Source organism: Carlito syrichta, unplaced genomic scaffold (assembly GCF_000164805.1).
Source record: "Carlito syrichta isolate Samal-C Ts95f unplaced genomic scaffold, Tarsius_syrichta-2.0.1 Scaffold312570, whole genome shotgun sequence".
NCBI classification, from domain to species: domain Eukaryota; kingdom Metazoa; phylum Chordata; class Mammalia; order Primates; family Tarsiidae; genus Carlito; species Carlito syrichta.
Window position 1 is genome coordinate 138949 of NW_007256666.1, and position 11445 is coordinate 150393.

At 37.3% G+C, this 11445-nt stretch overlaps 1 protein-coding gene across 1 annotated transcript in view; it reads right to left on the bottom strand.

Annotated features, from left to right (window-relative positions):
- The window catches only part of LOC103272461 (VPS10 domain-containing receptor SorCS1-like), a 97108-nt gene extending 87251 nt beyond the window's left edge, over positions 1–9857 (bottom strand). Inside the window, exons 1-3 of the mRNA XM_021718516.1 lie at positions 9665–9857; positions 8735–8840; positions 647–818 (exon numbers count right to left, since the gene is read on the bottom strand). Coding sequence (XP_021574191.1) covers positions 647–818; positions 8735–8840; positions 9665–9857 — 471 coding nt within the window. The remainder of the gene's footprint in view (positions 1–646; positions 819–8734; positions 8841–9664) is intronic.
- Between the last annotated feature and the right edge of the window lie 1588 nt (positions 9858–11445).

The following is an 11445-nucleotide window of genomic DNA, read 5'->3' on the forward strand; positions in this document are numbered from 1 at the left end:
CACTGCACTCCAGTCTGGGTGACAGAGTGAGACTCCAACTCAAAAAAAAAAAAATAGAATAAAATTAAAAAATTAAATAGCATAAAAAATTGAGAAAGTTTAAAAAGATATGTTAACAAAATCATGATTTATTAAGAAAAACATTAGGCCAGGCATGGTGGTGATGACTGTAGTCCCAGAGCTTTGGAAGGCCAAGTTAAGAGGATTACTTGAGGCCAGGTGTTTGAGGACAGCCTGGCAACATAGCAAAACCCTATCTCTACAAAATAATAATTAAAAAATAGCCAAGTATGTGGCATGGGTCTGCATTCATAACTACCCAAGGAGGCTAAGGCAAAAGGATCACTTGAGTCTAGAATCTGAGGTTAAAGTGAACCATATTTGTTTCACTGCACTCCAGCCTGGGTGACAGAGAAAGACTCTGCCTCAGAGAGAGAGAGAGATAGGAAGGGAGAGAGGGAGGGAGGGATGAAGAAAGAGAGGAGAGAAGGGAAGAAAGGAAGAAAGAAAGGAGGGAGGCAAGGAGGGAGGGAGGAGAAAGAGAGAAAGATAGAGAGAGGAAGAAAGAGAGAGCGAGAGCGAGAGAAATCAATCATTGGCCCTAGAAAGTAGAGGAAGGTAGAAGGGAGATGAGAACCAGTCTTACCTCTTCCAACTGTACCATGAGAGTAACGTTGTGCCCTTGTTCTGCTGTTAGTTTTCCGTCTGCAGTGACAATCCGGAGTCCCCGAGGGGCCTTTCCTGGGCACTTCTGTGGTTTGGCAGTGTACTGTTCTCTTACTCCATCGGTACAGTTATTGGAAACCACCTTCCTATACCTAAATGGAAAAAACCTCAAGTCATAAAGCAGTTCATTATGGTTTGAATCAGTCCCAAGTTTTTAAATTAGACATGGTACTTGGCCCTGAGTATCACTGATAAATACCTAATCATCTTTCATGTTACTATGAGAAGTAGGGTCAATTTACACTAAGTGCTCAACAGAGAGACAAATAAACACAGTCACACATTGTATCTATTGTGAACATTTTAATTGATATTTATTCATCTAATCTCAACCAATGAATTATTTCTTCATTTTGGAGCTGTGGGAAATGCACAGAAGTAGAAGATATGTTCCCTACTCTCACTAAAGTTTATAATCTAGTTGAAGAAACATAAATGTATGATCTACGCAGTAATCCAACAGCTAGGTAACTAAGGACTAGAATAAGTAATATATATTACAAAGGAGTTGAAATTCAGAGAAAAAATAGAGTATCATGAATATATGACTCAATATTGGATCACATAGAGGATGCTACAGTAATGGTGGAGTGTAGAAAACATTGACTACATTGAATATTTTCTACTAAATATTTCATGAGAGGTTATACTGGTTAAAATATTGTAAATGTATATGCAAGAAGCTTCAGATTTTTGCAGATTGAGTAAATCCTTTCTATTCTTGATCATTTCCTGTTTTAGTTATAGTAAAAAGATTCAATTGTAAATTTCTCCTATACAGTTTATCAGATTCATGGTAAAGTAGAATATGTAATTTTAAGATAACCAACGCTTAAGATTTTTGAGTTTCAGTGGTATTTATCCATCACCTTTTTTACATTGTGTTCATAGTAACCATTTTATGTATTTATATATTTGATTTCTCAGATCTACTTGTTTGGAATTAGTGGTAGAGCCCTAATCGGAAGCAATTAAAGCCTTCTTGCCCTCTTCTAGAACAGAGGTCGGAAAACTTTTTATATAAAGGGCCAGTGGCAAGTGTTTTAGCTTTGTAGGCTATATTGTCTTGGTAACAACTACTCAACTCTGAATTTGCTGCATGAAAGAGAGCATAGACATTACGTAAAAGAATGTATGTAGCTAGATTCCAGTAAAACTTTGTTAATAAAACTGGTAGCAGGACAGATTTGGTCTGTAGGCATTATTTTGCAGTCCATTTAAGTCTAGCCAGTGCCCTTTCCTCTATGAGAAAGTCAAAGGTGATACAGTCTGGAAAAGTGCTTTGAACACTGTGAATCACTACAAGGTCAATTATTAATACTTAACTCACTTTATAGGGTAGGTATAAGGATTAAATGGATTAATGTACAGATACTACAAAAAACTACCCTGATACTTAGCAAGTACTCATGAAATGTTATCAATTATTTTTATTTAACATTATTTCCCCTCCCTGTTCATAACCTTTATGTCCTTATAGTCATACCCTTACATATCTACATGCCCTTATAATAAGTTGCAAATTCTGTAATCCTGGGCATAAAGCCCTCCACAAGCTAATTTCATTCTACTATTCAGGACTCTATCTCCCCAATAATCCCAAACTCATTCTATCTCTTTGTAATTCTCTTGAAAGTTCTTCATTTACTTTTCTTTCTGTTTCTATGACCACCTGCACGATGTATCAGCTGCCTAAATTTTACCTACCTTTTAAGATATAGCTTACTTCCTGTGTTTTCTGAGACAATTTCCATAATGATGATGGTACAATACTAAAAAGTTCATATTTAGATAGCACCTACTACATTCTAGTTATTGTGCTAAGTTCTTTACATGAATTAGCTCATTTATCTTTAAAATATCTCTAATAAGGAAAATACTGTCATTGAATGCACAGATGAATAACTTGAGATTCACAGGTGTTAACTAGTTTTCTCAAGATCACATAGTTAGGACCTTAGATAATTTTTCTCTAAAACACATTGTCTCTTTACGATTCCACTGCACTGCTCTTTAAATGAAATAAAATCATCCCTCCTCTAAACATTTAAAGGAATCCTTAAAATTTACTTGATAGAAATTCTTTTTTTAAAAATTTTAAAGATAAGGGGTACAATTCAGGGTTAGGTAGATAAATGGTCATCACACAGGTGAAGTTTGGGCCTCCCATTGGTTCTCGTTTTACCTAGTTTGGGATCAGGTACCCTTATTGTTATGTGCCCCCACCCTCTTCTGTAATCTCTTTCATGTAGCATGATAAATGTTCAGGGTCTACTTATAAGTGAGAATATGTGATACTCTGCTCTTTGTTTCTGTGGTAGATCACTGAGAACGACAGACTCTAAATCCATCCAAGTTGCTGCAAAGTCCACAAATTTATCCTTCTTTATGGCTGCATAATATTCTACCATGTATATGTACCACATTTTTTAAAATCCAGGTCACTTTTGATGGGCAGCATGGTTGGTTCCATGTTTTTGCTATTATGAATTGTGCTGCAATAAACATGCATGCACAGGTTCCTTATTTATTTATTTATTTTTTGAGTTGGAGTCTCATTCTGTCGCCCAGGCTGGAGTGCAGTAGTACACTCACAGCCACCCGAGCATTAACCCACAGTGTTCCAGTGATCCTTTTGCCTCACCCTTCCAAGTTGCCAGAACTACAGACATGTGCTACCACACCCGGCTAATTTTTTATTTATTGTAGAGACGAGGTCTCGCCAATTTGCCTGGGCTGGTCTCGACGAACTCAGGTAAACCACTCGCCCATCGACTTCCCAAAGTGCGGGGATTACAGGCTGAGCCACCGAGCCCATCTCACAGCTTTCTTTTTTGTAGAATGACTTGAGCTTCTCAGGGTATATTCCCAGAAGAGGGATTGCTGGGTCGTATGAAAGGTTGATTTTTAGATCATTTAGAAATTGCCACGCTGTTTTCCACAGAGGTTGTACTAGTTTACACTACCATCAGCAGTATAGAAGTGTTCTTTTTTCTCCACATCCTCTCTGGCATCTGTTATTTTTTTGAGTTTTTAATGATAGCTATGATAGGAATTTTTTTATGCCTTGTATAATTTTCTTCTTGTGTGTGACTGTGTGAACTTTCAGCTTCTTGGGGGCCTCTTTGTACCGACATGCAAGGTTCGTAATCAGGAGGTCTATAGTGATGTGATTGTACCAGTATAAATGTTGAAATATCTGCATAGCAGTTGGTTAGTACCACTTTCCCAAGTTCCTACAAGTGTCTCATACAACAACTCAGCTGTTCTGATCCCTAACCTTTGAGTTCATGCTTCTCACAATCCAGCAGTCAATGAGTTAACACCTATCTCATGGGGGGGGCTCTCCAAAATCCTTCTCCAGAAATAAGATCAATGCCCATTCTGATTGGTCATCGTCATGTCTGAGCATTTTGAACATCATTTCATCTGATATTTTTTATTTATTTATTTTTGATTTTTAAAAAAAATAATTTTAGTTGCTTATGAGCATATGCATATTGAAAGAGAAAATAAGGGCAGACAGAAAAGAAAAGAAAAGAAAAATATATTGGAGAATGGTAGCATTCTGGTACCAGTAATGGTAGCAAGAAAATGACCAACAACAACACCCAAGATAATTATGGCATCTCAGTGAGTTTAATTGTGCACTATGTCTGCAAGCTTCAAAGGCGAGATATTATGAAAATAAAAGTCAGGTTATGATTTTTAATCACTCAGCATCCAGGCACACCTGTGACTTTCTGTGAGCCGCTATAAAAGCATGGGCTCACTGTCACCATAAGCATCATCAGTTAAAGAATATTCCTTTTGTTTGTCACTGTTCTGACCAATCATCACCTCAGGCTTTTCTGAATTTTGCAACAACAAGAGTTCTGCTTAAATCCAAAGCATGAATCTATCCCCTCGGGATTCTGCCACAGAGAAGACTGTTGGTAATTTTTTTTAATGCTCATTAAAAACCATTCTGAAACCATTTTATTTCCTGTATGAAAATGGTTTCACATTAGCCCTACCAGACCTGTCCCTGAAATTTAGAAGAAAATTGTGCTGTAATACAGAGTTCATTTACTCAAATAAGCACACACCTGCTTTTTGCATTACAGAATGATTCTATTTTCATCCCAGCAGCTGTCCCTGGGTCTGAGTTACATAAATGAATAATGCATTTAATATGTTATTAAATGGGGCTGCTACCTCCGTAATAACAAGGCAACTTATGATTATGTTGGACCTGAGCTCTGAATATTACTGGGATGCATTTAGTTGGTAAAGCATTCTTCAATCTGCCAAGAAGAAAAGTGCTTTGTAATGGCAAGGGAGCCTTTGTACAATCACTGAAAAGGAAACATTCTGCAAATGTGCCTTTGATATTACCAACGGCTTGTCAGTAGATATTGTCTTATTATTCCAACAACCCCAATTTCAACTATTCTCTTCCTTCCTATCTTGATGCGCCTCTGTCACGTTTTTCTTTTTTGCCCCTACCCTCGTTAATTATGCTTCAGTGTCGCCTCGCCATCATAAAGGAGATGAATGCCATGTTTTTTTTATTTCTTTGTGAGAGCAAAATTGGAAAAAACATTGAAAGCCTTTGTAATCTGTAATTTTCCTATTTGGAAGTTTTTTGTTTTTATTTTTGCTTTTTTGCTATTGTTTTTGTTCTTTGGAGGTGATGATGGTAAAATACAGATGTTTATGACTCTTCACTTGTATGGTAGGGTGACAGTATTGTCTAGCTCAACGCTGTCTGCCCATGGGAATCAACTGGGGGCACTTTAAAATATATAGATGCCTAGAATTTTGCTCCCAAGAATTTTGATTTAACTGAGAATTCTGAAAGTCAGTTTTTTTTTTGTTTTAAGTTCTCCTGGTGATGCTAGTTTACAGCCAGGATTAAAGACTACTTCCCTGAAGGTTATAACTAGTGTTGTGGAAACAAATTGCCTGAATTTAAATTCATGCTCTTACTAAATAAATTTGGGAAATTAACCCAGTCTTTCTCTAAACTTTGGAATCTTTGCCTGTAAAATAGGGATAATTACAGACTCTTTTTGTAGCGTTCTTGAGAGGATTAAGTAAGATAATGCATAAAAAACGGTTTAGCACAGAGTCTGAAACATTTTAAGAACTTAATAAATATTAAAGTATCAAAAATTAGAAAAAAAAATCACTATTTAAGTATCAACTATTAACTTGTAATTATATCTCAAGTTCCCTGAAAATAAAAACTATATTCTGAATGCCAAGACCATCTTAGAATCAAACCCATTCATGTCAATTCCTTTCTTAAAATCATTCAAAACTTCTTATGGGCTTATTCTAAAGATTAATGTTCTGGTTTAACGTAAAGGTTCATGATGTGACCTCAATGAATTGTTCTAGTTTCAGCTCTTTCCACTGTCTGACATGCTTCCTGAGGCTCAGGCTATTCTGAACATAATTCACATTCTTTTGCCTGTACTGTTCATTCTGCCTGGGATGTTCTTTCCTTTTGTTAAACTTCTACTCATCTTTTTTTAAAAATTAGCTTAGAAATCATGCTTTTTCTGCGAAGTTGTAGCTTCCCTTTAATCACAGTATTTACCACATATAATGACCAAGGTAGAACTAAAACTCTAAATCTTCTTGAACCTCAAGAAGGTCTTTTGTCACTGAGCAAGGTATTTCTCCTATGAACTTACAATGAGGAAAAATTAACTACTTTGCTTTTTGGCTTGTAATATGTGCCTTTGCTTTCAAGGGAAAACCCTGCTTTGTAACAATGACATGGGCTTAATGAAGCAGGAAATTAAGCAAGCCTTGGGGACAGAAAAGAGACCCATTCTAGGTATGGCTAGGACTTAAAATCTTCCAAGATCTACCACCTTGGCGATGCAGGTGTGCAATGTGGAAAACAGCTATGTGTGCACGTTCATGTGTAGATATCTGACATGAAGATCCCGGGCCACAGTGCATGGCTTAACAATTGTGGTAGAGATCAGTTCTTCCCACTCATGTAGCCAGAGAAACTGCTTCTGGGAAAGCAGTGATGGTGGTGGCTGGCCCAGATCTCCTGATCTCCAGTGAGTAGGGATTGTACCAGACTTCCAGGCTGACAGACCTCACTGTGACTACATATTATGTGACTCTTCATCACTAGGCACCCAAAGATGGCTATTTATGCTTTAGCTGAGATCCCTTGTGAAAGTGTATGTTCAGGGCTGGCAATGTGCCCACATATCAACAATAATCTTATATAGCAACCATAGCATCGGTATTCAGAAAGAATGGAATTCCATGCTCACTAAGCAGGTTTTCAAAGTTTTTCTCCTCAAAGCAATAGCCTACTGGACTCTTCCTCTCAACTGAGTGAGAAGACTTAGGAATTAGGGAACAGGCATAGACAGAAGACCAGATGGAGGGAAGAAAGCTTTTCTTGCACTAAGCAAGATAAAAGCACAAGTCATTTAATTTTATTAGTAAATAGAAGGTGACTTCATTTTGAGCACCAGTTTGATGAAATGGGGCATATGGCCATACACATTTGACTAAATGACTTAATATCAAGAATCGTGAGAATGGCTCATAGAATTCACTTTCTGAGTCAACTAGTTGTACAGATAAGTTACATGTTTTTTCCTTTTCTTTTTTTTTGAGCACCTGCAGTCCAAGGAGTCATAATATTGAATCATTTCAATTAGTCATAAAAATTTCAGAGCTTGAAAAGCTATCAAAGATCATCCAATACAATCCCATTGTTTTGCATATACAGGAGACAGTTTATAGAGTTGCCCAAAGTCACACAGGATGACTGGCAGTTTTGGGTCTCTGGATGAGTTTGATATTCTCCTGTCACTATGCCATAGCACTTGGATAAGAATCATTAATGCCAGTGCTATTGATGTGGGCAAGAATAGCCATGTGAGAAAGTGATACCCACACAGAGTGATACTCAACTTCTTCATTTCCCAACCCCAATGCTATAACATGAAAAGATGGAAAATCTCACCTAAGACAGGTACTCTAGAGAGTCAACTTCATAGCAACAATTATTGAGCATCTGCTGTGAAACTGCATGGTTCTTGGCTAGAGATCAGCTACAAAGGCCCCTGCAGTGAAGAGTCTGTAAATAGTGCAAGTGATTTCCTTTCTGTGGACTTTAAACACATGCCCACTTTTAGGGCCAATTATTCTCCTTGATGAACACGTACAAATATCATTGGGTGGAGATCTGACCAAACATCAAAATTCCCACAAGGTACCCAAAATGGAATCACCAGGAAAAGACCCAAACACCCAAAGACCATGTAAACAGCAATTTCAAAGTAATGGCAGGTTGGGCAGAAGACTTAACTATCTATAAGTACAACAAAATGAGATTGTGCTTGTGTATGCACATACTCAGATATTTATAGACATTGCTGGAGAAACAAAAAGGAATGAATTTGGGGTTTTTTCAGCACTAACATGCAAAAAAATACAAATAAATACACATTTCCTTCTATTTGAGCAAAAAGAACTCGTTCAGTCAGCAAATAAACAAGTTATCTGGGCTGAGTGACAGAGGAATAGATGTGTTTTGGTATACTGTGGTTTTGTCACTTTCTAGTTACTTGACTTGGTGAGCCTATGTAGGTTATTTTTGTTTCACAGATAAGAAAATAGAGGCTTAGACTAAATATGTAAGATATTAGTATTGTTAAAACTATTAAGCATTAAATACATATCTGACCTATAAGTTCATAATAAAAGGAAGTTCTTCCCCCCACTTCTTCCTTCACTCTAGAGAAGCACGTAGATGATAACTACTGGTGAAGGTATATGCATTTTGTAAAGTGACAACTATATTCTAAGGCATTGTGCTATGTGCTTTATATACTGCATCACATTTAACTAAATAAACCCTGAATGCAAACAGCAAACTAAGGCTCAAAGAAATAAAGTCATTGCTAAAGATAACAGTAAATGGCGGAGGTTGGATTGAAAATCCTTAATTGTTTCACTCCAAAATTATACTCTTTTTTACCAAACAAAACATCCCCAATTATATTTCACTCTCAATCCATAAACAGACTGAGGCTTCAGTACCAGTGTCTTTGCTTTCCATCTAGATGTGATACGGCTTGTGGAAGCTGTGAGGGCAAAGAGTAAAAAGGGGCAGGGAGCAAACTATGGAGAACACAGCAGCACTTTGCTCACATGTTGTTCCAGGGTGTGGACATTAGAAACCCTCATACATTGGACCAAGGAGCAAGACTGGTGTTTACAGCTACTTGGAGGGATATTCTGCACCCATTTCACTTCTTATTCCACTTATCTTTTCTAAGTCCCAACCAAGAGCTAAAACACAAATTGTGCAACCATTCACTTCTATGAAGTGAAGCTGATACAAATTTTGGCACCTCCACAAAACAGTATTTCTTTGGGCACAATAACTGATGATAGAATTTTCCCATAACTGAGAACAAACTGCCTTAACAAACTGCCTCTCATTTCACCTTAACAAACTGCCTCTCATCAAAAGGAAGGTTTAAAAGCACGCAACCTCAAGGAACCATTTGTCATTGCTTTGCTAAGCTCTGGTCAGATCATGTGGTTCTTTGAACTTTGACAGCCATGTTTTCCTAGATTTGGCCTCCTCCCCTACCTTGGGAAGGTAAATCTTCTCTCTCTCTCTCTCTCTCTCTCTCTCTCTCTCTCTCTCTCTCATTTACTTTCTAAACAAATTACATTTTCCAGTCTTACTTCTGTGCAATTCTTCGCATCTTTCATGCGACACTAGATCACAGTCCACAGCCCCTGGTATGACCTAGCATTTTGAAGGCCCACTGGGATTTTGTGGCCTAACACTAATGCTGTCATTGATTTGACAAGAGATGGCGCTCAGGCAGTAACGCAAGCAATGGGGAATGGCTGTTCATACAGAAGAAACTTCACTTACTCTATGGCTGCATACCACCTGCTATACAGCCCTCTGTGGCCCCAGGGATTGGAGATTCCTGCTGTAAGGAATAGGGCAAGGCAAGTGAGGTGCCCAGGGAGCATTTGTCGGGACTCTCATTCAGGTCAAGCCTACACTTGTGATCCCTCTGTACTTTAACCCAGGCTTGAGGCTTATACAGATTTTGTACTGAGCATGGGGTCCCCATGATTGGCTTAAAGTTGGCATTGGAGACTTAGGGTGTATAGTGGCTACTTAATTCCATAGGTTTCCAGGCTGTGGCATCAGGGCTTAAGAAAGCTACCACTGTAGTGGCCCTTTCCCAGGGTCACCTCTTGTTTGTTCTTTGTGCATGAAATGACCTTTGTCACTTTATTAATTTGGTGAAATTCTACTTCCCCTTCCCCTCAGCTTACTCTTACAGAATCCACTGGCATTTGAATTTTAAAAGAGAGTAGCAGTCAATATAAACAAATCTTTCATTTGTGGGGCTCACAGGCAGCTTGTGAGCAGGAAGTCAGTGCTTTATTCCTTATGAGGGAGATACCTGGCAATGCCTGATACTCAGGTCTAAGAAGTAACCTATCGGCTAAGTGAAATTTGCTTTATGAGCTACCGGTAACACCTCCAATTGTCAAAAGAGATGCTAATTGTATATGTTTTTTATAACAAGTACTATGGGACAAGAATGTTAACTGCAGCAACGTTACAGTGACAGAAAAAAACAAAATGATACAAATGTCCATGAAAGGGGATGACTAAATATTATTATATTATTTAATACTATGAAACCAAAGAAATGAGATGGAAAGTAGCCTTGTAAATTCTAAATTAAATGTGTAAGATATATTTTTGAATGAGAAAGTAAAATAGAAGGACAATAGAGGTCCTATCTAGTAGGAAATCACATATAAAAACAACCTCCCAAATCAATTCAATATTTTTTCTTTTGGCACAATTATTTGCTTGCAAATGCAAACAGAAGAGTTTGGAAGCATACATATCAAACAGATCATAGTTGTGTGGGGTGATGATGTAAGTTATTTTTTTAAACATATAAAACATATGTCTGTATTTATTTTGTAATTAAATATTTTACGATGAAAAGCTAAATGTTTAATGGCAGCATCACTAGTGGCTATAGCATTAAATATTGAATCTGTGCCTATGAAATACCACTGTAAGCTAAATGTCTTCTTGTTTCTAGTGTAAAAATGTGTGGTTTAGACAATGTGCTGGTTAGTGGAGATACTTTTGACACCTGTCCCTCTGACTTTAGCCTATGAGGTCCTATTTGAGTGGTCACTTCTCCACATATGAACACCTTACTTCTGAGAGCAGGACATGTATCATACCTGCTGACAGATGATATTTATCATATGTTCTTACACAAGCTTGCCCAGCAATGCTGATGTTCTTCTACAAAAAGTTTGAATGGAATAGATTAAGCCCGTGGGCATGGCTACTTAACAAAAGTTTATTTTAGTTAGATACTATCAAGTGATACCCACTGATTTTAATAAAACCTTGAGAGTGAAGGTGGAATTTTAGAAGACAGTGTTGTAATTTTGTGACTACTAAACATAAGACATGCATTGACAAATATTTATATACCTGGATGCATACTGCTAAATTATATATATATATATATATATTTATATAAAAGATATATAATGCATACTGCTAAATTATATGTATATTTATATGAAATATATATATATATATTTTTTTTTTTTTTTGAGTTGGAGTCTCACTCTGTTGCCCAGACTGGAGTGCAGTGGCACGCTCATGGCCTG